The 27,485-nt window shown below is 38.9% G+C and overlaps 1 protein-coding gene across 6 annotated transcripts in view; it reads left to right on the forward strand.

Annotated features, from left to right (window-relative positions):
- Positions 1 to 27,485, forward strand: part of ATOSA (atos homolog A) — a 104,665-nt gene that overhangs the window by 928 nt on the left and 76,252 nt on the right. For 5 of the 6 annotated variants that reach the window (XR_010731279.1, XM_066276283.1, XM_066276282.1 and 2 more), the window contains exon 2: positions 551 to 665. Coding sequence is in view for 4 of the 6 variants with exons in the window: in XM_066276282.1 (XP_066132379.1) it covers positions 650 to 665 (16 nt within the window). In the remaining 2 variants the exon portion in view is untranslated. Of the gene's footprint in view, positions 1 to 160; positions 224 to 550; positions 666 to 27,485 lie in introns of all 6 variants that reach the window. The other variant, XM_066276284.1, reaches the window with a different exon arrangement.

A 27,485-nucleotide genomic window follows, 5' to 3' on the forward strand; every position in this document is an offset into this window, starting at 1 on the left:
ATTCGAGTTGCTTTCTGACCCTCTTATTGTGCAAACTTGGCCGCGGTTGCGGCAGGAAGGCTAGCCAGAGGGTAATTACACAGGTGAGGCCCCGCGGGGCGGGAGGAGCACTTGGGGAGGCGCCAGGGGGTCTTGAAGAGTTTCTTGCGCCCCGCACCAGGTCGGAGAATATACCAGCCACTGCGGATGTGCCGCTGTTCCCAGCAGCGTTTTTTACAAAGGGGTTAGTTAGCTTGTGTTGCTTGAGTCTTTTTTTTTTTTTTTTTTCTCCTTGCCCGTACCTCCAGGTTATAAATAGATCTTCCTTTCGATTCAGAGACACTGTTAAAAGACACTTTGGCCTAGAGAGCACGGGGCAGGGAAGAGGGGTGTTCAGTCCGGAGGAGATGGGGGCAGCGGTGCAGAAAGAGTTTTGCTTTTTTTCAAACCTGCAGATGCTGCTGTCACCGCAGTTTGTGCCAGGAAGAGGCCTAACTGTTAACAGTAGTTTTCTTGCAAGGTTTAAGTATTAGAGCCAGGACCTGATTATTTTTCTTTTGGTCTCTTTTAGCATTTTGCAAACAGCAGTAGTCACAGAATCAGCAGCGGGCCGGTTGAAAGAACCCACACGTCTATTTCACAGCACCCAGGGTGGAAATTGGATGTGAAAATGAAGCCAGACCGAGGTAAATGATTTAAGTAGGCTTTTTTTCTCCCCCTTATGCCCCATTTTAGAACCTTTAACCTAATTCCGTGGGAGGTTCAACTCTTTCTTTGTCTATTACATATTATTACTTGTTTCTGTTACAGGTTCCAGCTGGTAAGGTAGAGAAGGGTATCTGTAAGGGAGAGTTAGGGTCTGTCTAAATGGGAGGATACAATTTTCACAACTGAAGTAGTTCGGAGAGAGATTCTGTTGTAACTCAAAATGAAATTGTCAAGGACAGCATTTTATCTGTTGCCATAGTACTTGGTATGATTTTAGAGTTACAATACTCATTTTAGGTAAAGAAAGTCTTAACTTCATTTTAAAGAGGTTTATAAGCTTTTTCAGCTTAAGAATTTGAACTTGATAAATTGAGAAACTTTTAAGATTGAGTAGACAAATACTGTTTTATTATTAGTATTGCTTTCATTTGCTGATTTTTGTGCTTTAGGCAAACTCTAAAACTTTGCAAATTAGTCCAGGGCCTTATTCAATAAATGGATAGTTAAGGCTATTGAAATCATTAATGGTAAGTAAATGTGTCATTTCCCTTCCAAACCTGTATTTTCAGGATTTAGAAGAATAATGTATACACTGTTTTTTAAGGATTTAAGAGGATTGAAAACTCATCAGTTTTTTTGTTTGTTTTTTGGGGGGTTTTGGTTTAATGGTGTGGACCATGATGAGATTTTAATATAGTAGTAGTGAGGAATGAAGGCTTTTCAGGCAGATGGAGATTTGATTCCTAGGAAGACTTTAAGAAGAGGATTATTGTATATGGTAGGGAGTTGGACTAGATGATAAAGAACCTTCCAAATGTGAGACTTTAGGAGTGGAAATGTTAATTTATCCTCATATAAATTAGATGCTCATTTTTTAAAAGATATGTATTAAACTGGTTAATTTCTTCCATATTTTTTTCCAAAGTGGGTTAGAAAGACAAATTTTCTAGTTAAAATATGTCTTTGGAAGTAGTGTCTTTTAAAATGCACTAGATAGAAATGGAGAAAGCCATACTTAATTTAGTGGCTTAAATTAGTTTTATGTGTTTGGCTTTTTTCTTAAAATTAGCTATTTATTCATGAAGTATTTGTAAGTGTATTGTTCCTAAGCAGGTTGTTTGTGTAGAATCCCAGGTTTGTTTTGACTTTTAGATTACATCAGTGACTTTGGAAAAATGGCACCAAGGTCAGTAGTTGCAGCCCAGAATAAACAAGCAAATAAAATCAAAGCCGCTATTTGTTTTGTGTTTTTATTGTTGTTATTATTAAAAGTTGTGTTAGCCCTGGCCATGTGGCTTAGTTGATAAAGCATCTTCATGATGTACTGAGGTACAGGTTTGATCCCTGGGTTAAGGCATATATGAGAAGCAATCAATAATCTAAAGCCATAACACCCTGAGAGCACCTGATCAGGATGATCAGGGAAGCTAAGCAGGGTCAGCCTTGGGTAGTACTGCACTTGGCAGAAGCAATCAATGAGTGCAGAACCTAAATGGAGCAACTAAGTGGAACAGTGAGTTGATCATTCTCTCTCTCTCTCTCTCTCTTTCTTTCTACCTCTCCCCCTCCACTTCCTTTCCCCTTTCCCTCCCCCCAATGAAAAAAAAAAGTTGCTTTAAAGTTATAAGCAGTTTAAAAATATTTGCACACAGCCCTGGCCAGATAGCTCAGTTGGTTAGAGCATCATCACAAAGCACAGAGGTTGCTGGTTCAATCCCAGGTCAGGGCACATATAGGAACAGATTGATGTTCCTGTCTCACCTACTCTCTCTAAAATCAATAAAAAAATATTTGCACACAATCTCTGTTTTAGCCAAAACTAGTAACAAAAACACAGTAAAATGTTAGTTATATACTGATATATACTGATACAGATTATTAAGGAAAATAAAAAAATTTATTCATCCAGACTCCTAAAGAAGTAACTTTTCCTCTCTAAAATTGTATCTTTCTTAAGCGTTATGGTGTAAAAATGATGGGATTGTTTAATACTTCATTTTTTTCTATATTGGTGTCTAAGAAACTGTCCTATATGAGTTAATTTTATAGATAATTGAAACTGCTCTTTAAATGCCAAAAATATTTTCAGTTGTAATCATGACATGTGGACAGATCTCTAAAATAGTAATGCTTCCTTGTCCTTTAAAAAAAATAAAAGATATATAGAATCATTGTAGTTTAATCTTTACGTAATGATAAAGGGACATTGTCATGAATTTCAGCTTTGTACTCTGTCATCATCTAGAAGTGCCATAAAGAGAGATTTAAATTTACAAGGTTTTTTCTTTTATTTTTTTCTCCAATTTAAACCCCTTTAGCAGATTTTTATTTTTTAGATTTGATTTTTAAATCCCATGCTGTCAACAGTTTTTAGTGCTAATATGCTTATTCTTGCCTTTTTTAAATTTCACCACTTTAAATCTCTGGGCTAGAAAACTAGATAACCATGCTTAACACTGAGTTCTCTAGAATGAGAGTAAATAGAAGAACCCTTCAGATAGTCATTCAGAATCTGAGTCAAGAGTATGAATTCTAGTGTAGAAACTTTGCGACATTTGCTTAGCGAGATACAGCTGTGCTTCAGAGAGTTTCTAAAGTACATTAGGAGTCTCTTATCCTGCATGATTGGGTGTGATGGTTGGCTAGTTGAAAAAGTCAGGTTAAATGGGAAATTATAAAAAAAAATAACATCCTAAATTATTTAACCTAACTTTTCATGTAGGATCAGAGCCTTTTGGGGGGTGAAATGGGGCCTGTTTTTCAAAGTTAGATATGATTTTTTTTTTCAAGCGAGAGAGACAGAGAGGGGCAGATAGGGACAGACAGACAGGAAGGGAAAGAGATGAGAAGCATCAGTTCTTTGTTGCTGCACCTTGTTCATTGATTGCTTTCTCATATGTGCCTTGATGGGGGGAGGGGGTTGCTCCAGCTGAGCCAGTGACCCCTTGCTCAAGCCAGCAACCTTGGCCTTAAGCCAGAGACCATGGGGTCATGTCTATGAGCCTGTGCTTAAGCTGGCAACCTTGGGGTTTCAAACCTAGGTCCTCTGCGTCCCAGGCCGATGCTCTATCCACTGCGCCACCACCTGGTCAGTCTGATCTTCTTTCTTTTTTTCTTTCCTTTTTTTTTTTTGTATTAAAAAAAACAAAACCAGTAATGTATACCTAGTTTTGATTTCTTTAAAGTGGAATAAGACTTTGTAGAGCAATCTGAAGGTAGAACCTTTTACCTTAAAAAAAATTAATTATAAGTTACTTTTAATGTTTCACAATTTTATAAGTGTGTTGTATACCTGTATTCTACAGGAATTTGTTTTTGGGGGAGAGGGAATATATGTTCATAAATATTTCTTTCCAAAGCATTCAACATAGTTGTTTTTTTTTTTCATTTTTCCGAAGCTGGAAACGGGGAGGCAGTCAGACAGACTCCCGCATGCGCCCGACCGGGATCCACCCGGCATGCCCACCAGGGGGCGATGCTCTGCCCCTCTGGGGCGTCGCTCTGTTGCATCCAGAGCCATTCTAGTGCCTGAGGCAGAGGCCACAGAGCCATCCTCAGCCCCGGGCCAACTTTGCTCCAGTGGAACCTCGGCTGCGGGAGGGGAAGAGAGAGACAGAGAGGAAGGAGAGGGGGAGGGGTGGAGAAGCAGATGGACACTTCTCCTGTGTGCCCTGGCCGGGAATCGAACCCGGGACTCCTGCACGCCAGGCCGACGCTCTACCACTGAGCCAACCGGCCAGGGCCTTAACATAGTTTTAACAGAAATAACTTTTTTTTGCACTCATTTCATTGGTGTATATATATAATATTTAGATAAATTAGTTAATTTCAAGTGGCATAAACAGATTTGGAACAAACACCAGCTATTGGTTAAACATATAACTCTACTAGTAGAAGTAAAAACATTCAGGTAACTAGAAAATACAGTAAGTCCTCACTTAAAGGCATGGATAGGTTCTTGGAAACTGCAACATTAAGCAAAATGTATAATGAAACCAGTATTACCACAGGCTATTTAATAGAAACAAGAGTTAAGTTCCTATGGTGTATTTCTGGTTACAAAAACTTTTAAATAAAGATCCCAAGCACTTCTAATATTAAACATTGAAATAAATGGGAGCTCTACATACATTTAAGAAGATGAAAAAAAACGAGGAAGATGATTGTTTTACAACCTACTAATTCCAGTTCAGGGTTGCAAATGACTGGATCTTTTCCCAGCAGGTCAGGGCACAAGTGAGGAATCACCCTGGGCAGGACACCCTTCCGTAGCAGGATATATCACACACACCGCACACCCACACTCACTCAGACTGGGACAGTTCAGACACCGTTCACCTCACATGCACATCTTTGGGTTGTGGGAGGAAACTGGAGACCCATGCAGACAGAGGGAGAACGTGCTGAAGCCACACAGACAGTGACCCCATCTGGAATCAATTTTTCTTGTCAACATTGTAAAAAAACAACTATTTAAGGACCTACTGTACACTCTTAGCTATTAGTGTCTTAAAAAGTTTGATTTTATGGAGGGTGTGGAAAGCATTGGTCAGTCTTGTTAGTGGATTAGGTGGAAGTCAGGAAAGTTTCTCCTGTCCTTTCAAATAATCAAGATGTCACTGTATAGGGCAATGGCTACATTTCACAGTAGTCAGTAGTATTTTACCATTGTCTGAGGTAAATCTTTATTTTTAAAATTTCAATTTTTATTTTTAATTATTTATTTTTTTATGTGGGAGGCAGACTCCGGCATGCACCCGGACCAGGATCCACCCTATAAGCCCACTAGGGAGCGATGCTCTGCCCATCGGGGTGTTGCTATTAGTCACAACTGAGCTATTTTAGCGCCTGAGGCGGAGGAGGCCATAGAGCCTTCCTCAGTGCCCAGGGCTAACTCGCTCAAACCACTTGAGCCATGGCTGCAGAAGGGGAAGAGAGAGAAACAGAAGCTGGAGGGGTGAAGAAGCAAATGGTCGCTTCTGCTGTGTGCCCTAACCAGGAGTCGAACCCAAGATGTCCACAGGCTGGGCCAATGCTCTACCACTGAGCCAGCCAGGACAGGGCTTTTTTTAAATTTTTAAGCAGTTACATAACATTACTTGGGCAATGCTACCCAAGGTGACTCGTTCATGTTATTAGCACAGGCTTTGTAATCAGACCTGTATTTGTATCCTTGTTACATTACTTGCTAGCTATTTAATCTTTATCAATTTACTTAATCCCTAGAGCAGTGGTTATCAAACTTTTTGAAGTCAGGGCGCATTTAAAATCCTACAAATAATTGTAGGCACACTATATACAGATTTCTGAGAAATATGTTATAATAATTAAGTCAAATATTAAAGAAAAAAGTGTAAAGTCCAATTGTGCTTTTATGGTAATTAAATGAAATAAATACAACAAAATTAAATTTATTCTGACATTAAAAAACATTTTTATGTTATATTTTTTGAGTTATGCTTTTTAGAATTCATAAGGGGTTAAAAATTTTAAAAATGAGAAAAAGTTATCTTTATATATATAGATACATTCTTAGTAAGATTTAGTAAATTTGGCAGGTCCTGGCGCGAATGTGTTGTTTTTTCATTTTTGTGTTTATGAGAAACATGAGCCTGATGTGTCCTAGTGATTTCTGAAAGGCAAACTCTCATTTCCTGGTCAATACATTGAAGAATTCCTCCCCCCCCCCTTTTTTTTTTATGGCAGAGACAGAGAGCCAGAGAGAGGGACAGATAGGGACAGACAGACAGGAAGGGAGAGAGATGAGAAACATCAGTTCTTCGTTGCAGCTTTTTGTTGTTCATTGATTGATTTCTCATATGTGCCTTGACGGGGGTGGGGGGGGGGGGGGGGGGGGAGAGTGGCTACAGCAGATCGAGTGACCCGTTGCTCAAGCCAGCAACCTTGGGCTCAAGCTGGTGATCTTTGCTCAAACCAGATGAGCCCGCGCTTAAGCTGGTGACCTTGGGGTCTCAAACCTAGGTCCTCCACATCCCAGTCCAACGCTCTATCCACTGCGCCACCACCTGGTCAGGCGAATTCCTCCCTTTTTACTCTTAATTATGTTGAGTGCAGAAAACCCCCACCATCCATACCATCTTAACTTGACACCAAACAAAGGATAGAAGAAACTTGCCTCCAGTCTTTCCGGGAACATGGGGGGTAGTGTAAACAATTCAGCACCACAGCTTAACAGCCTTTTGCAACCTAATCAGGCAAGTGAGGTGAGGGGTTGGGCAGACTGTCAGCCTACAGCCAATTCCCCACACCTCTGTCCCCAAAAATCTAAACTCCAAAAACTCAGTTGGTTTTTTGGTCCCCAACAGACACATAACTCTCTGGAGTACCATAGGGCGCACCTGGAAATCTTCTAGGGCACATACTTTGAGAACCACTGCCTTTGAGTCTCAGATTCTTTGTAAAATCAGGATAATCCAACTTTTCATAGTTGTGAGAATGAAATATGACAGTGTTTGGCAAATGGATATAAATTGAATGATAACCTTGATCACATTAAACAAGATATTACAGATACCTATATGCTTGGTCAGTTAACAAAATATGTTAAGAAGTAATCGCCTTTTAATATATAATTATCTTTGAAAAATATAAAAACTACAAAAGTATGCCTGCCATATATGTGCAATTTATTTCTTTATAGTGTCATTTGTTATTACAATTATAGTTTAAATTCTCTGAGATAGGTGGAGTAAGCTTCCTAGGAATAGAGTTTTAAAGGATGTTTTAACTGCTGAGTAAATCTGGGCATCTGGAAAGGTTAAATAACATTACTCTACCTTGTACTTGAAAATGTCAAGTTTGGCCCGACCAGGCGGTGGTGTAGTAGATAGAGCATTGGACTGGGATGCAGAAGACCCAGGTTTGAAACCCCAGGGTTGCTGGCTTGAGCACAGGGTCACCGGCTTGAGCATGGGATCATAGACATAACCCCATGGTTGATGGCTTGAGCCAAAAGGTCACTGGCTTGAGCAAGGGGTCACTTGCTCTGCTGTCGCCCCACCCCCCTCCCCGTCAAAGCACATATGAGAAAGCAATCAATGAACAACTAAGGTGCCGCAACAAAGAATTGATGCTTCTCATCTCTCCCTTCCAGTCTGTCCCTAGCTGTCCCTCTCTCTGACTCTCTCACTATCTCTGTCCAAAAAAAAAAAAGAAAATGTCAAGTTTGGACCTGGTCCTAGGCATGGGTTGAATATGTCCAGTGTTTCAAGAGAAGTCTAAAGTGTGATCTTCATATAGATATAATTAAAACATTATGTTATTTAATGTTGACTAGCTCACCTATGGGCAGCCACGTTTACCTAAATAAGCAGAGGGCCAGGTGCTTCCAGGTAGAGCCAGCTGCATCTTTGTTGGGGCCACTCTGTCCGAAAGTATTCATTTATTTTATTTTAAAAGTTGTCCTAACATTATACCAACTAAAAACTCATTTAGATTAATAAATGTATATTTAGTTACACATTTTTGAGGACTATTGAAATGGTAGCCATACTTTGGTATAAAATTAGCTCAAAGGGGTCTGTCTTAGTAGCATGCTGTAATGCAGGAAGAGTTAGTACCCTAAGGCCTCACAGTCAAACTTAGAAATTCACATTCTAACTTCAGCACTTACTAGTTGAATGACCTTGAGGAAATTACATAGGCTGTCTGAACTTCAGTTCTGTTTGTTCTAACATCATCAACTTTAAGGATTGTGGGAGACACTGAGAACCTATGTTTTTGCACTTAGAATATACCTGGCACAGGGTAGGGATTGGTAAGTGTTTTACTTCCAAGGATGTACAACCTGGATCAGCTGCACTGAGAAAATGACTCCTTTTTTCTTCTCTCCCATTCTTTCCCTCTCTCCCTCCCTCCCTCCCTCCTTTCCTTCCTTTCTCCCTCCCTCTTTCCCTTCCTCCCTCCCCTCCTTCCCTCCTTTTATTAACAGAAAAGCATACAATTTAGCCTTTATACTAGGTTTTAAAACACTTTTTATTTCACTTTTTTTTTTCAGAGAGAGGGACAGATAGGGACAGGCAGACAGGAAAGGAGAGAGATGAGAAACATCAATTCTTCATTGTAGTTCCTTAGTTGTTCATTGATTGATTTCTCATATGTGCTTTGACCAGGGGACTACAGCAGACCGATTGACCCTTTGCTTGAGCCCAGCGACCTTGTGCTCAAGCTGGTGAACCTTGCTCAAACCCGATGAGCCCGCGCTCAAGCTGGCAACCTCGGGGTCTCGAACCTGGGTCCTCCGCATCCCAGTCTGACACTCTATCCACTGTGCCACTGCCTGGTCAGGCTATACTAGGTTTGAGGAAGGTTGTCAAGCTGTGGGAAAATGTGATAGGATAAGCTAAGTGTAATAAACTGGGGGAAACAGATCTGTTTATTGAGATTCCTACAGGCTTCCCTCTGCCTTTGGAGATAAGAATGCTCCTTCCCTCTGCGTATGCGGGGGCACCTCTCATGATCTGCTAAAGGTAAATGAAAGTTGTCACAGAGTCATTCTTGTATCTGCCAGAGAAAATGAGTGTTTCCCTGTTGTGAAGGCTGGTCAAAACAGGCATAAGAGATCAGTAGACCCTTACTGTGTTACTCTGCACTGCGCTGCAGTGTACAACCAGAGCAACAAAACCAGCATTGAGCTACACATCTGTAATGCACACACAGTGGGAGAGGGAAAGTGGATAACTGGAGCACACCAGCTATTTCTGGGCAGTAATATACTCTAATGAGCTCTTAGAGCAGCACTAAGGCAGAGAGATTGGGGCTGGTGGACACTAGAAGGAGGTTGGTGAAAGATATTAGGAGTGGTGAGATAGTGCCCCAAATTGTTTTTTTCTTCAGAACATTACCTAGGATTGATTCAGTGCTTGGAGCATGGATGGCCCTTCTGCTTCTGTGACTCAGAATTTAGATTTGTTCCGTGGTTCTGCAACTAATGGCCATTATAAGTTAAGAAATTTTGGTAGGCTAGTTTGGGAATCTAGGTATAATTCACATTGTTTTAAAATAATAGTGTTTATTCCAAGTATGATGCTTATTTACTTTAAAAATTTACCCTTTTGGGAGCACAACCAATTTGTATTTGGGGATTAACATGTTAAGTTAATATGAAGTTTCCAATTTTTATATTTTCCCACTTATCAAACTTATATATTGTTGAATGGAATTTTAAAAAGCCTTTTTTTTTTTTTAATTGAGAGTCAGGGAGGCAGTGAGGTAGACTCCTGCGTTTGTGCCAACCGGCATCCATCTGGCAAGCCCCTACCGAGTGATGCACTTCCCATCTGGGGCCGCTGCTCGATTGCTCAGCAACCAAGCTATTTTAGTGCCTGATATGAGGCCATGGAGCAATCCTCAGCACCCAGGGCCAGCTCACTTGAACCATTCAAACCATGGCTGCATGAGGGAAAGAGAGAGAGAGAGAGGGGACAAGGAGTGGGGTGGAAAAGTAGATGGTCGTGTGCCCTTACTGGGAATCAAACCTGGGACTTCTAGACACAGGGCCAAAGTCTCTACCACTGAGCCAACAGGCCAGGGCCTGGAATTAAAATTTGATAGCAACATCTGAAATCAGACCATTTAAAAACTTTATCCTGACATCTAGAAAATTTTTTTACATTTTTTAACCAAATCTTCAATTTTCTTTTGTGAAAAGATATCATGGTTTGTCACAGTTTTACTTAAATTTATAATAATAAGAAAATGTGTAACTTTGGTTTTAAAAATAGGTTAAAGGTCTATATCATATTTGGTATACTTGATGAAAGGGTACTTACTGATAGACAATAAGTTCTGCTTTCTTCATTTTACAAAAGAATTAGCCATAAGGATTTTTAAAAAACTTCCCTACTTTGTTCTGTAATTTAATTTACATGTAATTTTTAAAAATTTCAAACCCTTAGAAAAGTTGGAATCATGCAAGTAACAATCTAAATACCTTTTTATAGATTGTGAACATTTTGCCACTCTTATTTTATCACTTAGTAGATAGATAGATAGATGGGTAGATGAGACCAACAAGCATAGAGGTTTATTTTATTTTTTTATAATTTGAAAGTTGATTGCAGACATTATGACACTTGAGCCTCGTCTACATGGAACTCGCTGGCCTGAGCATCTGAAAGCTGATTTTGTACATTTCTTCCCAACTCTGCATCAGCTGGTTGCTTGAAATCACAACCGTGGCAGTAATTATACTGTGGAAATGGATCCTGCAGCAAACCAGGGCTTCTTTCCTCTGGAGCCAGTTGTTCAACATTTATCATCACACCATTGCATATATCTCCTAAAAATCAGAACTTTCTCCTACATACCTGCAGTTCAGTTATCACAATGACAAACTAACTCTGACACACTACTGATATCCAACATGTGGTTTGCTAGTCATCCCAATGTCGGCTTGAATCACATTGCCTTTTAAGGAAGTAAGATGCTTCCTGTTACAGAGAGGGAGTTAGACTCATGTTGGACAACATTTAGAAAGATTTTAGAGTACACTTGTAAGGACATATAAAGGTAGAAGCAAGTAAAATTATTCGCTTTTGGAAAAAACCAAATTGAATAGTTAAGATTTTAGCAGTATTTTCTTATTTTATTTAACTTAAAAAAATTATGTGGCCAAAATGGAATTAAGAGAAAAAAAAGAATATTGATGAAATTTCGAGACTTTTTTTCAATTGATAAAGGATTATATTTGAATTGGGAAGAATTATAGTCTTAACCCTAAAGCTTTAGGCTACCTCTCTGACCTATTTCTTAGTATTGTAAGGCCTGCAAGCACTTTGCACACGTTGCTCTTGCTGTTCTTCAGTCACCACAAGCACATTGACACTGGAGCCTGTGCTTTTGCTGTCCCCTTTTGGAATACACGTCTCATTACTGTGTCCTTGACTTCATTTGACTTTCTGCTGGGTTGTCACCTCCTCAGAGAGGAGCCTTCCCTAATCATCCTATCAAAAAGAGTACAGCTCTTTTATTCTCTCTTTATTCTACATCACTGTTCTTCAAAGTCCTTATCATTACTTACCCTGATGTTGTGTATTTATTTATTTGCTTTTTTGTTTTTCTCCAACAAGAATGTAAGCTGTATGAGGACAGGGACCTAATAACGTTTGTTCATTACTCTTTTACCATGTGTGGACTGATGCCTGGCATTTAGTCGCTGCTCCATAAATATTTTTTGTTAAATGAATGCTTTAACAATGCTTTAGTATCTTTGTGATGTAGCCTAAAAGTAGTATTACTGGAAAAGGTTATGCATTTTCTTCCTGTGATTTGTTGGTCTTGTAATCCTAAGAATGAATTCTCTAATGTCAGATTTTGTTTCTAAATGGGGATATTTATGTCCACTTCTCAAGGTTATTGGGGAATCAAATGAGATAACTACACAAACATAATGTAAGACATTTTATAACTGAATAAATGTTAAAAGTAATGTCTACTGTCTGAGTTCATAGGGATTAATTTCAGCGGGGGTGATTACTTTCAGCTGAGGTGATTAATTTTAGGGCAGAGGTTGTATTTTGGCAGAGACAGCAGCTGGATTGAACCTTAAAAACAGGTATAATTTAGACAGATGGAATTTTACAGAGCTCGAGAGGAAGAGGACTAGAAGAGAAGACATTGTGAACAATTAGAATGTTCAAAGGGTAGCATGTAAACTAATGGGGATTGGAGGGGTTACTTCTCTATTTTCCTGTTGTTACCATTCTTTGTAATATATGAGAGATTACTGTTCCTTTTTGTGAAAATTTTGGGAATACGAGCATAGCATACAATACTGACAATATAGCTATTGTTTTATGGTACTCTTGTCAGAGTCATAAATTGCACTATTTATAAGTATCTATGTATTATAACAAATACAGGGGAGAAAAACAGGATAAAGCTGGAGATTCCTCCTCTCCTTCCAGAAAATTGTTAGCTAAAACTTAGTGCTGCGGGATTAGAGGCCCTTGCTCCTTCCAAGGTCATGCGCACTATGAGAGCATGGAGGCCCCCACAATACTGATAAGCTTTCCTGGCTATATTAAGGACAGAATGGACTCATATCCTCTCTCTCACCCAACCAGATAAACATTTTCACACCAAAGCTTCAAGAAAAGAAACTTGGCCATAAGAGGGGTTTTTTTTTTTTTTTTGGTGTATTATAGTGGAAAGAGCACAAAGCAGGAAATCTCAGAGCCCATCATTTATAACCCCTTCCTTAAAAATTGTTTCCCTGGGTACGTGTATTTCCTAAATTGGTATATCTGCTATTCAGAAATCGGAATAAGGAACATACCTGTGTCTTTGAGGAAATATATTTAAATCCTAGTAATTATTGTGTTGATTGAATGCTGGTCCGAGAGGCATATTTCTGTAGTCCAGCATGTAACAGCCCTGGCCTGTGCTTTTTCTTCTATCTTACAGAATTCAGGTATCTGCCAGGGGACTATGAAGGGCTAACAATGAAGAAAAAAAAATCCTCAGGTTATGTGGAGGTACAGATTAAATTCCATTATGAAGAGCTTAAGACATGAACGTGCTTTTGTTATTCTGAAATCACTCTCAAGTTATTGCTAGAAATCAGAGTTGGAAAGATCCTTAGAGATTGTCTCTTTTATTTTTACAGTTGAGAAAATATGAAACCAAGAGAAAAAGAAGTAATCTATCCAACTACAAAAGTAAAACTCAAATTTTCTGCTAGTGGTTGAGTATTTTCTGTACTATACTACCTCCAGCAAGGGCACAGAGCACAATGACCTGTAGACTCTGGCACCAGAAATGACACAGTGCCTAGCCAGCCTTTTTCAAGGAGCTTGAAAGAAACAAAGGCTTGGTGATTATAATTTAACATTGTTCTCCAGCTAATATCTATAATATATGCTGGAAATAAAATGGTGAGCAAGAAGTAACACGGCCTCTGGGCTCTGGAACTTGTAATCAAATGTAGACTTTCCTGATTTTTTTTTCCAGAGTCAACAGACAAAAGTGTTTTGGTAGTGGCACAGATGGAATAAGGGAGTGGGGCAAGTTACCCAAGAGGAAAAGAGTTTTGGGTGGCCTGCATAGACCGGTAGAACTCTTACATGCCACTATTCTTTTCTGTTCGTGGTGGTCTCAAATATTTTTGGTGAGAGAAAGAGTGTGCATTCTGTTTTTTGTTTTTGAAGCTGAGGAAGGAAATTTATTTTCAGTAAGTGCAGGTTTCAAATGAGGTGTTCAGTTCATGAGGCTTTATTGATTTTTTCCTCTAGGCAATGCAGCTCAAACCTTCCTGGTCTGAAAAGTTAGAAACTACTGAGATATTCAAATCATAAGTACCTTCCACTGGCTTCCAGGTGAACTGATTGTATAAACTGGAATTGTGTTGAAAGGGAGAGCTTTGATGGACACATTGACTAGCATTTGTGTGAGGAAAAAGAAAACTACCTCCCTCAACACAAAAGGTGTACTTAGTGGGTTACAGAACGTGTGCATTCTGAATTCTTTGGAATCTACACATCTGTCTCTAGAGTATAGTGTCACCTCTAGTAAAGAGGGGTTCGTAGGACTGAGTTATGATAGCCTGTGAGGTGTGTGAATTGTGGTTGTAAACCTCTAATAATACTTTTTATCAAACTCTTAGTAAAAATAAAAATATCAACCTTGAATATATGCTTCCTAAGCCCATGTTGGCTGAATGTGATGAGGTAGAACCAAATACATAATTGGGAACATTGTAGGGGGTGGTGGTAATAGAGAGACAGTATAGCATAGAGCAGTGGCTTTAAATTTTATTTTTTTTTAGCAAGAAAGACAGAGACAGATAGAGACAGACTAGAAGGGAGAGAGAGGAGAAGCATCAACTCTAGTTGTGGCACTCTGGTTGTTCATTGATTGCTTCTCATAAGTGCCTTGAAAGGAAGGGCTTCAGCTGAGCCAGTGACCCCTTGCTCAAGCCAGCAACCATGGGGTCGTGTCTGTGACCCCACGCTCAAGTCGGTGATTCCATGTTCAAGCTGATGAGCCCATGCTCGAGCCAGATGAGCCCGCACTCAAGCTGTGACTTTGGGGCTTGAACCTGGGACCTCAGCATCCCATGTCAACATTGACACTTTATCTACTGTGTCACCACTGCTCAGGCTAAATTTTTTTGACTGCCCACAGTTACAAAGAAAATTAATGTTGCTGCCTAACCAGTGGTGGCACAGTAGATAAAGTGTCAATGTTGACATGGGATGCTGAGGTCCCATGATAAAACATTTACCCGGAACATTGAGGTTGCTGTTTCAAAGCCCAGGTTGCTGGCTCTGAGTGTGGGCTTATCAGCATGGGGTCGCTGGCCTGAGTGGGGGATCCTCCACATTATCCAAAAGCTTGCCAGCTTGAACCTAAAGGTGGCTGGCATGAAAAGCCCCAGGTTGCTGGCTGAGGCAAGGGGACACAGGCTCGGCCCCAGTCAAGGCCCGTCGGAGAAGCAGTCAGGGCACAACTAGGGTGAAAGCAACTACACGTTGATGCTTCTCACCCTCTCTCTCCTTTCCAGTCTCTTTCTTACTTTTGCAATAAAATAAAATTAACAATGAAAGAAAATTGTTGTTGCTGCCCTATAACAATACTCTCTCCCCAAACAAGTCTTCACTGAATCTTGCTCGTGCAGTGGTGGCTGATCTTTTTCCTATTTTGTTTAAAAAGAAAATGATAGTCCTAGCACCCTGAATTAATTTCACAGCACATTTCATTCTACAGATTGTTTTAGCATTTAGAACTAGAAAGACCTGTATTCAAATTCTACTTTTGCCACCTCTGTGTAAGCTTAATCAAATTACTAACTTCTTTGGGCTTCAGTTTCCTCACTAGTTAAAACTGAGAAAATAATTGTATTCATTTCATAGGTTAGTTTTTGTTGTTTTTTTTAATAATGACATAACCTGAGTAAAATGATTGTGCCAGGCACTTAGTAAACACATAATCAATAGCTTTCATTCTCTCCAAAGTTTGTTAGCTTAGGGCAGTGGTTCTCAAACTTTTTGAAGTCAGGGCGCATTTAAAATCCTACAAATAATTGTAGCTGCACTATATACAAATTTCTGAGAAATATGTTATAATAAGTCAAATATTAAAGAAAAAAATAAAGTCCAAATGTGCTTTTATGGTAATTAAATGAAATAAATACAACAAAATTAAATTTATTCTGACATTAAAAAACATTTTTATGTTACATTTTTTGAGTTATGCTTTTTAGAATTCATAAAAAAAAAGGGGTTAAAAAATAAAATGACAAAGTTATCTTTTTGTATACATAGATACATTCTTAGTAAGATTTAGTAAATTTGGCAGGTTTTGGTGCGAATGTGTTAAGTTTTTTCATTCCTGTGTTTATGAGAAACATGAGCCTGATGTGTCCTAGTGACTTCTTCAATGTTTGGGCATATATTTGAAAGGCAAACTCATTTCCTCCTCAGTGCATTTAAGAATTCCTCTCTCTTTACTCTTAATTGTGTTGAGGGTAGAAAATCCTAATTTACATAAATAGGATATTGAAAATTGTAGTAAAATGTTCAAAGCTTTTTTAAGATATTGCCACATATTCTTCTTTTATAGAAATCCAAAAGGCTTCGAGACAATTCTTTATGTTTAATCATCATCCAAAACACCCACCATCCATATCATCTTAACTTTACACCAAACAAAGGTAGAAGAAACTTGCCTCCAGTCTTTCCAGGAATATGGGGAGTAGTATAAACAATCCAGCACTGCCTGACCAGGCAGTGGCGCAGTGGATAGAGTGTTGGACTGGGATGCGGAAGACCCAGGTTCAAGACCCCGAGGTCGCCAGCTTGAGCGCGGGCTCATCTGGTTTGAGCAAAAGCTCACCAGCTTGGACCCAAGATCACTGGCTCAAGCAAGGGGTTACTCAGTCTGCTGTAGCCCCCCAGTCAAGGCACATATGAGAAGGCAATCAATGAACAACTAAGGTGTCGCAGTGAAAAAGTAATGATTGATGCTTCTTACCTCTCTTCGTTCCTGTCTGTCTGTCCCTATCTATCACTCTCTCTGACACTCTCTGTCTCTGTATAAACAAAACAAAACAAAAACTATCCAGCACCATAGCTTAACAACCTAATCAGGCAAGTGAGGTAGGGGGTTGGGCAGACTGTCAGCTTACAGCCAATTCCCCACACCTCTGTCTCCTAAAAATTTAAACCCCCAAAACCCTGTTGGTGTTTTGATCTCCAACAGGCACATATTTCTCTGGAATACCATAGGACGCACCAGGAAATCTTCTAGGGCGCACACTTTGAGAACCACTGGCTTAAGGAATTGGGATTGATAAAGAGGGTCAATCTTCATAAAATTAATTCATTTTTAGATATATTGGAGTTTGAGGTGTTACAGATAGCCAGAAGAATTAAGACATAGCTAATTTTAAATTTTTATTTATTGATTGATTTTTTTTTTTTTTTTAGGGAGGGGAGAGACAGGAACATTGATCTGTTCCTGTATGTTCCTTGACTGGGGATTGAACCAGCAACCTCTGTGCTTTGGGAGGATGCTCTAACAAATGGAAACAAATGGAGCTATTCAGCTAGGGCAGCAAATTTTTAAAAACACAAGCAGAGTATTAAAACTTCAGGACCTTAACGACTGAGTCTTTCTTAAAACTACATGAGGTTTACTTAATTCTACACAACTTTTTACCTTTTCAGATTTCTGCTAAAATTCTCTAAAATTTAAAATGCAGAATCTGTCTGGCTGGTGGTAGCACAGTGGATAGAGCATCGGCCTGGGACGCTGAGGTCACAGGTTTGAAACTCCAAGGTCACCAGCTTGAGTGTGGGCGCATCTGGCTTGAGCGCAAGGTCACCGGCTTGAGCATGAGATCATCAACATCATCCCACGGTTACTGGCTTGAGCCCAAAGGTCACTGGCTTGAGCAAGGCGTCACTGGCTTGGCTTAGGCCCCCATCCCCCCGCATCTCACTCAAGGTACATAGGAGAAGCAATCAATGAACAAATTATGAGTTGATGCTTCTCATCTCTCTTTCTACCTCTTACTTAAAAAAAAAATGTATAATGCAGAATTTGTCATTTGTATGACTTTTTGGCATAGTTTGTAGAGGTAATGACATCTATCAGTGATAAGTAGTTTTAGAAGAAAATAACACAGGATTTAGGATTAAATAGGTAACCAGCCAGCTGCCATAAGCTCTTTATCTACAAAATATTCTTATATCACAGAGTTACAATGATCTAATAGACATAAGTATAACATACAATAGCTCCATGGGAACTTTTAGTAAAACATTATTTTGTTGGGGGAGGGGAGGGGCACAAGGAAAACCAGTTAGAAGGTGACGGAAGACAATTGGACTTTGGGTGATGGGAATGCAGCATAATCAAATATCAAAATAACCTGGAGATGTTTTCTCTGAACATATGTACCCTGATTTATCAATGTCACCCCATTAAAATTAATTTTAAAAAACAAAACAAAAAACCCATCATTTTATTATTCTGACCAGATAGCTCAGTTGATTAGAGTGTTGTCCTAAAATGCCAAGTTTGCCAGTTCAGTCCAGGGTCGGGGCGCATATAAGAGTCAGCCAATAAATGTATGAATACGTGGAACAACGAATTGATGTTTCTCTGTCTCTCCCTTTCTCTTTCTAAATATCAATTAAAAAGTTAATAAAATGATGTTAAATTTTATCAGAATGAAAATTCATGATTGGTTCTAAATTTATAAGTGAATCAAACACATCATTTTTTTTTATTGCTTGATTTTAGAGAGACAGGGAAAGCAGGGAGGGAGAAAGAAAAAGAGAAGCATTCATTTGTTGTTCCACTTAATTGTGCATTCATTGATTGCTTCCCGTATGTGCCTGGAGCAGGAATCGAACCTGCAACCTTGGCATTTTGGGACAATGCTCTAACCGACTGAGCTAATTGGCTAGGGCCCAAACACATCACTCTTTACAATATAATAGCAGGAAATTAGCAATATCCCAGATCATGTCTTTAAAGAAATATGGGTAGAGGTAAAAGGGAACCCACATCATCTTGGTATTTTATGTAATAATGGTGCTATTAATTTATAAAGACTAAGTATTTAGGATATGAAAAGTGAATTCTTATACCTGATGTTGATACTTATTGAATCTGACTTGTATGTGCAAGATATTATTAGACATAGTGTTTGTCCCAGTAGCTTAGATTATAAATAACCCCTGTTCTAGCTCATTTTAAACAATGTAGTATGAGTGATGCCAAAAAACAGGCTAGAACATTTTCTTCTCTCCAAGATCTTCGACTTTGTAAACAGTGCTGTGCTCCTGGAACTAATCTAGGTCATCATAACCCAAAATCTTTTGAAAGATGAGAACCCCAATTAAGACTCTTAGGAACTTTTTAATATATGACTAAGAATTGTTTTAGCTCTGAGAAACACAATATTCTTGGATTGCTGTTTGGCCACTTGGCTTGTTTGTGCCATGTAATGAATACAAATCACTGAGTAATCATTTCAGCAATAATGATAACTGGGAATCTCCATGCAAATGCAAATTAATGCACTTTGTTATGGCTTAATTTACCTCAGTACTGACCTAACAGCATAACATTTAGTTTTTGAATAAAAAGTGATTTAATGAGGAAAACCATATATTTTCCTTATCTCCAAAACTGGTAATGTTGTGAAGTTTTAGCTGCTGTTTAGTCTTTCTTGCATATTAGTTATTGAGCTGTGAAATGTGTTGTTAAATGTGACATATTTAAGAAGCTTTGAAAGTATCAGTGTCATAAAAATTTTTCTTTGATAGTCAAGATTTAAATTTCATCCCCATTGTTATTAATATGGGATACTGCTAATTTATTGCCTTTTATTTGTTGGAATGGGTGTGGGTATTTGTATGCATGCACAGTGTCACTTGATTAACATCCTATACACCTGAAGTTTGCATAAGAAGAGAGGAAACCTAAATTGCTTGAGAGCCAAGTACTCAGCTAGGTCATTTATTAGTCTTAGAGAAATTATTCTTCCCACTTTACAGGTGAAGAAATAGATTCAGATGAGTTAAATAATTTGATAGCACAGCTTGTTAAGTGGGAAGGACTTGAGCCCTAAACTCTCTGGCACTTCTCCATTATGTGGTGCTGCTTTAAAGGGGTCTTTCCAGTAATAAGAACATCAGGGATGATGATATCCTATTAGTAGGGCACAATGCCTTACTTTGTTTCTTGCTGTTTTTTGTTTGTTTGTTTGAGAGAGACAGAAGGGAGAGAGAGATGAGAAACATCAAGTCGTGGTTGCATCACTTGAGTTGTTCATTGATTCTCATACAGGCCTTGATGGGGAGGAGTGCAGGGGGGTGCTCAATCTGAGCCCTTGCTCAAGCCAGCGACATTGAGATCATGTTGATATCCCACGCTCAAGCCAGCGACTTGCGCTCAAACTCTGGTGAACCTGCACTCAAGCTGGCAACCTCGGGGTTTCGAACCTAGGACCTCAGCCTCTCATGTAGATGCTCTATCCACTGTGGCACCACTTGTCAGGCATGTTGCTGTTTTCAAAGTAATTTTATCCTATCTTATTTCATTCTTACAACATATCAATGTTGAAGACCAAAAAAAAGATTCCTGACTTGAATTTGAGCAATTTAGCGGAGTGCTTAAGATCACAAAGCTGATTAGAGGTAGAGTTTAAGATTAAAGCCCAGATCTGTGGTTCTTGGTTCAGTGCCCTTTTCTTCTTGACCTTCTCTGGACTGGGTGTGTGATCTCTGATCATGAAATAGTGAAGTTTCACAGATTAAATTTTTTATTGTATCGTATAGTGATAAGATTACAGCTACAGCCTGGCTTGCTGGTTAGCAGCCAATCCTGTTTTCCTATATTATAAGTATGACAGTTTTGAGGTATAATGAGCTGTAGTAGTGGTTATTGAATAACTAATAAATGGAAAATATTGACTTGAGATTTTTGTATTTAAACTTTATTCTTGTATGATGCCACATTTGACTATCGAAATGTATATAAGAAAAGAATTGTTAAGGAAAGAATAGCGGTGGATAAGGGCATTTCTGTTAGATTCAGGAAGACCTAAGTCCTGTATTTGCCCTCTTGGTTCTGCTTACTTGGGCAAGGAACAAGCCAGTTCCCTCATTTCTGACCACAGGGAGAGATTAGCACCATGCCAGGCCTTCAATATGTAGTAGCTATTTGACTTTTATTTTTTCTAGTAGCAATATTTCTTTTAGAAAGTGTTCAACCCTGGCCAGATAGCTCAGTTGGTTAGAGCATCATCCCAAAGTACAGAGGTTGCCGGATGAATCCCTGGTCAGGGCCCATACAGGAACAAATTGATGTTCCTGTCTCTCCCTCTCCTTCCCTTCCTCTCTCTACTATCAATAAAATAAAAATAAAAAATAAACTCATGAAAGATCTGATTTGCTATTTGTTTTTTTACATTATGATAATATAAGTAATTTATATTTCTTGAGCTGGTCATTTGGAGAACACAATTCTGACCATGTTCAATGGGAAGCAGGGGAATAGGGGGTTTCCATGGTTGGGGATGGAGAATTGACTAGTATGGGACTGGCGTTTAATATAGAATTTCATATTGTTCAGATTCCTAATTTGTAGACTCTTGAGATCTGCAAAGTAGATAATGTGCCATTATGTTATAGCACACTCATTTATAGCTTTATATACCAACATACACAATCCAGAGAGAAGCAAGCATTTTTCAGAATTATATAAAGTGGCATTTTGAAATTTATTGGCAAACTGGCAGCACATTGGAAGCATTTCACTAAATAAATCTCTTGCTTGCATTTTACTCTAGAAGGTGACATGTCTCTTGGGTGCATTTTATTCATTTAAAATTATAAATACATTTTTCTGACTAAATTTAATATTTTCTATAAGTTCTCTTGGTATATGTTAACTCAGGTTTGTTTTTTATTTTTATTTAAAAATATTTATTGGGGTGACAGTGGTTGATGAAATTATACAGGTTTCACGTGTACAATTCTTATGTGTCACCACCCTAAGTGAAGTCCTCGTCTGTCACCATCTATATTCCCTCTGCCCTCCTCCCCCACTCCCCTCCACCCCTTTCCCTCCTACAGTCCTCACAAACTGTTGTCTGTGTCTGAGTTTTCTTTGCTTAATCCCTTTACCTTTTTCACCCAGTACTCCAACCCCCATCACCTCGACAGCTGTCATTCTGTTCTCAGTATCTGAATGTTTCTATTTTGTTTTTTAGATTATTTTGTTCATTAGATTCCACATATAAGTGAAATTATGTGGTACTTGTCTTTCTCTGACTGGCTTATTTCACTTTGCACAGTATAATCCAGGTCCAGTTATGCTGTTGCAAAAAAGCAAATTTTCCTTTTTTATGGCCGAGCAGTATTCCATTGTGTACATGTGCCACAACTTTTTTTTTAATACAGTTTTATTTATTTATTTGTTTGTTTTTAACAGACAGAGAGAGAGTCAGAGAGAGGGATAGACAGAGGCAGGCAGACAGGAATGGAGAGAGATGAGAAGCATCAATCATCAGTTTTTCGTGGCAACACCTTAGTTGTTCATTGATTGCTTTCTCATATGTGCCTTGACTGCGGGCCTTCAGCAGACCAAGTGACCAACTTTGGGTTCAAGCTGGTGACCTTGGGGGTCTCGAACCAGGGTCCTTCCACATCCCAGTCCAGTGCTCTATCCACTGCGCTACGGCCTGGTCAGGCTACCACAGCTTTTTTTATCCACTCATCTACTGATGGGCACTTGGGCTGATTCAAAACCTTGGCTATTGTAAGTGATGGTGCAGTGATCATAGGGGTGCATATATTCTTTCGAATTTTTCTCTTAAGCAAGAGAGAATAGTTATTGACCATAAAGGTGTGGGTTTATTTCTGGGCTCTATTCTGTCCCATTGATCTATATGTTGGTTTTTATGCCAGTACCATGCTGTTTTGATTACTATGGCCTTGTAATATAGTTTGATATCAGCTGTGTGATTTCTCCAACTTTGTTCTTTTTCTTAATATAGCTATTGCTATTCAGGGTCTTTTGTGGTTCTATATAAATGTTTGAAATATTCTAGTTCAGTAAAATACACCATTGATAAGAATTGTGTTGAATCTATAGATTACTCTGGATAGTATGGACATTTTAATGATGTTAATTGTTCCTATTCATAAACACAGTATTTGCTTCCACTTATTTGTATCTTTTTCAGTTTCTTTCTTCAGTATCTTAAAATTTTCCAAGTACAAGTTTTTTGCATCTTTAGTTAAATTTACTCCTAGGTATTTTATTCTTTTTGAAGCAATTGTGAATAGAATTGTTATTAAATTTTTTTGGGTTTTTATTTTTTAGTTTCCTCTTTTGATAGTTTGTTATTGGTGCATAAAAATGCAATGTATCACATGATATTTATTTTGTATTCTGCTACTTTATTGAATTCATTTATCAGTTCTAGTAGTTTTTTGGTGGATTCTATAAGATCCTCCAATATAGTAAGTTCCATGTCATCTGCGAAGAATGACAGCTTTACTTAACCAATAGTTTTATTATAATTATTTTTTTTTTAGATTTTATTTATTCATTTTAGAGAGAGGAGACAGAGAGAGAGAGAAGGGGGGCAGGAGCAGAAAGCATCAACTCTCATATGTACCTTGACCAGGCAAGCCTGGGGTTTCAAACTGGCGACCTCAGCGTTCCAGGTCGACGCTTTTACCCACTGTGCCACCACAGGTCATTTAACCAACAATTTTAGATTATAGATACACAAAGGATGTCATTAGCCTGTAATTAAAAAGTTTAAGGGTTATAACTGAAAGGAGATATTTTAAAACAATTAAGGGATTATATATTATTCCTTTCTTGAAAGATTAGTTTTGTCTTTTTAAAAAATAATTAATTTTTTAGAGAGTGACAAAGGGGGAAAGAGGAAACATTGATATATTGTTCCACTTATTTATGTATTCATTTGTTGATTCTTTTTTTATTGATTTGAGAGAAAGGGAGACAGACAGGAAGGGAGAAAGGGAGGAGAGAGATGAGAAGAATCAATTCATAGTTGTTTCACTTTAGTAGTTCATTGATTTTTTTCATATGTGACTTGACGAGGGGGGTCTCAAGCCAGGCCAGTGACGTTGAGATCATGTCGATGATCCTGTGCTCAAACCACTCAAGCTGACAAGCTCAGGGTTTCAAGCCAAGGACCTCAGTGTCCCAGGTTGACTCTCTGCTACTGTGTCACCACAGGTAAGGCCATTGATCGATTCTTGTATGTGCCCCAACCAGGGTTGGAACTTGCAGCCTTGACAGATTGGGACAATGCTCTAACAACTGAGCTACCTGACCAGAGAGAAAGGTTAATTTTGAATTATAAAGTTACTCATCTAAAAATTTTTCTTCCCATCTAAAACTTTTTAAAATTTATTTCTTTTGACTTCTAGTTGTATGACTTTAAGTATATAGACTTTTAGAGGTGGCTTTCTTATTTGAACAATGCAAATAATGGTACTTGTTCTATTTACCTCCTGAAATAAATCAGATAGTATTTGTATATAAATCAGGCATGGTGCTAGGTAAGTAATAATGTAGACAAACTTAGTAGTTCCCTTTAAAGCACTTACTGTGTGATAGAACAGAATTTTATTAAACCAGTCGTTTTACAAATAATTAACATTCTATGAGCTAAGTACTAAGAAAAAAGTACAAGGAGCATGACTAGACTTGGATCTAAACTGAAAGCTGCCTGGGGAAAAGAAATATAAGCTGAAACATCAATTGAAAGGGTTGTGGGAGACCACTCCTAGTGAAAGAGGAATAGTATTTGCAAAGAAACTGAAGGGTCCTTAGTAAGCAACAGTCCAGTCTGGCTGGCAGTGAATACCCTTTAGCCTTTACAATAGCTCTGTGAGTTAACTCTGTTTTACAGATAAAAATACTGAAGCTCAGACCTCACCTGGCTGGCGGTCACATAGTGGATAGAGCATTAGCCTGGTATGCAGAGAAACCAGGTTTGAAACCCCTAGGTCATAACTTGAGTGCGGGCTCATCAGGCTTGAGTATGGAATCGTAGACATGACCTCATGGTTGCTGGTTTGAGCCCAGAGGTCGATGACTTGAGGCCCAAGGTCGCTGGCTTGAGGCTCAAGGTCGCTGGCTTAAGCAAGGGGTCACTCGCTCTGCTGTAGTCCCCTCTCTCTCATCAGGACACTTATGAGAAAGCAATCAATGAACAACTAAAGTGCCACACGAAGAATTGATGCTTCTCATCTCTCTCCCTTTCTGTCTGTCTGTTCCTATCACACACACCCCTCTCAAAAAGTAAAAGAATACTGAACCTCAGAATGGTTCAGTAACTTATATAGGGTTTTACTGTTTGTAAATGGCAAATTGATTTTTTTTTTAATTAAGTGAGAGGCAGAGAGTCGAAGAGACAGATTCCCACATGTGCCCCAACCAGGATCCATCTGGCAAGCCCCCTACAAAGCGATGCTCTGCCCATCTGCTCTGTTGCTCAGCAACCAAGCTATTTCAGTGCCTGAGGTAAGGCCATGGAGCCATCCTCTATGCCCCAGGTCCAACTTGCTTGAATCATTTGAGCCATAACTGTGGGAGAGTAGGGGACAGAGAGAGAGAGAGGGAGAGAGAGAAAGAGGGAGAGAGGAGGGGGAGGGGTGGAGAAGCAGAGGGTCACTGCTCCTGTGTGCTCTGACCAAGAATCGAACCTAGGACCTCCACAGACCGGGCTAATGCTCTACCTCTGAGCCACTGTCCAGGGCCAAGTTCATTTTTTGAACCCAGTTTGGTTGGCCTAACGCCAAAAGCCTTGTTCTGTCTACTGTGCCATTCTTTCCCTGAGTCACTTACCACACAAGCTTATTGTCCTCCCAAACTCATCTTCCCTCTTATTATTTCTCAGAAGGCTTAGCAGTTCTGAGCCAATGATCAGGTTCTTTCTTTATGCTAAGCTAATGATGAGGCTTAACTCTTACAGGTTGCACACTGTGCACTCTTACATACTGTGGAGCAGTTTTAGCCTTTTTCATCTCATGGCACACAAACTAATTACTAAAATTCTGTGGCACACCAAAAAATATATTTTTTGCCAATCTGACAAAAAAAATAGGCATCATTTTAATTCATTCACACCAGATGACTCTTGGTGTTTTGGCTATTGTCATTTCTTTGTTTGACAATCTAAGAGAAAAGAGGCCAGTGCCCCTGACTAAATAGTGAGGAATTGCATGTTTTTAAATTCTTGGAGTACACCAGTTGAAAATCACTGCTCTAGAACTTCAGAGACTCTAGAAGTTTTTCCATGGTTAGGAGCCTTGTGGATTCCAGGGCTTATGCAAAGCTGCAGTGTTGTTTATGGCATCGCATGTAAAAATAGCCTTGTGGTGCTTGTGGGGGGCCTTAATAGAGCCAAGATTTCCATCAGCCTCTGCTTCCTACCCCCTAGACACTCCAGATAAACAAAGATCTGAGTAATAACAGTGTGTTTCTGCTGTAGCCTCTGCCTACTCCCACAGACTTCCCTGTAAAAATCCTAAAGCCATCACTGATAATGCATTTTATTGGAAGAATGCAAGTAAGAAGGGTTCTGTTGCTTTACAGATTTGGAAAAAACACTATCATAGTGTATGCACTGTTCTAGGGACATATTTCCTAAATGAGGGTTTTTTCTGAGTCTTCACATCTGCTGATCTACTACCTGCATTAACTCCCCCAAACATCTTTGTAAATTGGGAAGGGGTTTTGTTGTTGTACTTAAAGCCTATGGAGATAGTGCAGACTAGTATATTGAAGTCCAGTTCTTGAAACCTGAAAAAATATCTCCCACGCTTTTGTATTTTCAGATAATTTTATGATAGAGAAAATAAATGAATTCAAGCTAAATGTCATTGTTGTTTTATGTAAGAAGAGATGTTTTTTAAAAAACTTTTTAATTAATTTTTTTTAATGTTACCCTTTTTAGTTGAATTTATTGGGGTGACATTGGTTAATAAAATGTAGGTTTCAGGAGTATAATTCTACAGTACATCATCTATATACATTTTGTATTTGTTACCAGGAAGCAATGATTTAATGCCAGGACCTAGTTAAGTCTTTTATTGTTGCCAGAGTTTACTAAGTAACTGATTATTTTTCCTTTTTAAATCTTCTAATCAATCTGTTAACCTCAATTTTTCTTGCCCTCTTAAAAGGCACTGCATAGATTTGAAGGACAACTGTTTTAGGCCTTCACTCATTTTAATTGACTGGATGTGCTTTTCTAGGAATGGTGAAGTTTATTTTAAAGTAATTCATAGTTCTGGATACATGGAGGTCGATGTTTCATTCTAATTGTTTTAAAATTTGTGTTGCTGTATTTTCAGGGGTTTTTACTTGAAACATAAAGAAGTAAATTAATTGTGTTCACCACCCTCTTTGTCCTCAGTTTTATGTGAAACACTGAGATGTTTACCTTACAAATCTCTCTCTCTCTCTCTCTCTCTCTCTCTCTCTCTCGTTTTGAAAATTTTTATGAGTTTATATGAGCCAAACAGACAACAGGCTGGGGAGCAAGTTCTCAAATGCACTCCTAATTTCTTTCTTTTTAAAAGTACCCAGAGACCCACGTTTAGAATACTCTGTCATTATTGCTCTACTGTTCTTTGAAGTTGCCCAAACACAGCTGAGTTGGTAAGAGGAGCAAAGACAACAGGATAGTGCTGCCAAGTAGACAGGAAGCCGTAGTGGACCTAGTGAGCAGGGAGGCTGAGCACACCCTCCATCCAATCAGCTGTGAG

This window comes from Saccopteryx bilineata, chromosome 4 (genome assembly GCF_036850765.1).
Source record: "Saccopteryx bilineata isolate mSacBil1 chromosome 4, mSacBil1_pri_phased_curated, whole genome shotgun sequence".
NCBI lineage: Eukaryota > Metazoa > Chordata > Mammalia > Chiroptera > Emballonuridae > Saccopteryx > Saccopteryx bilineata.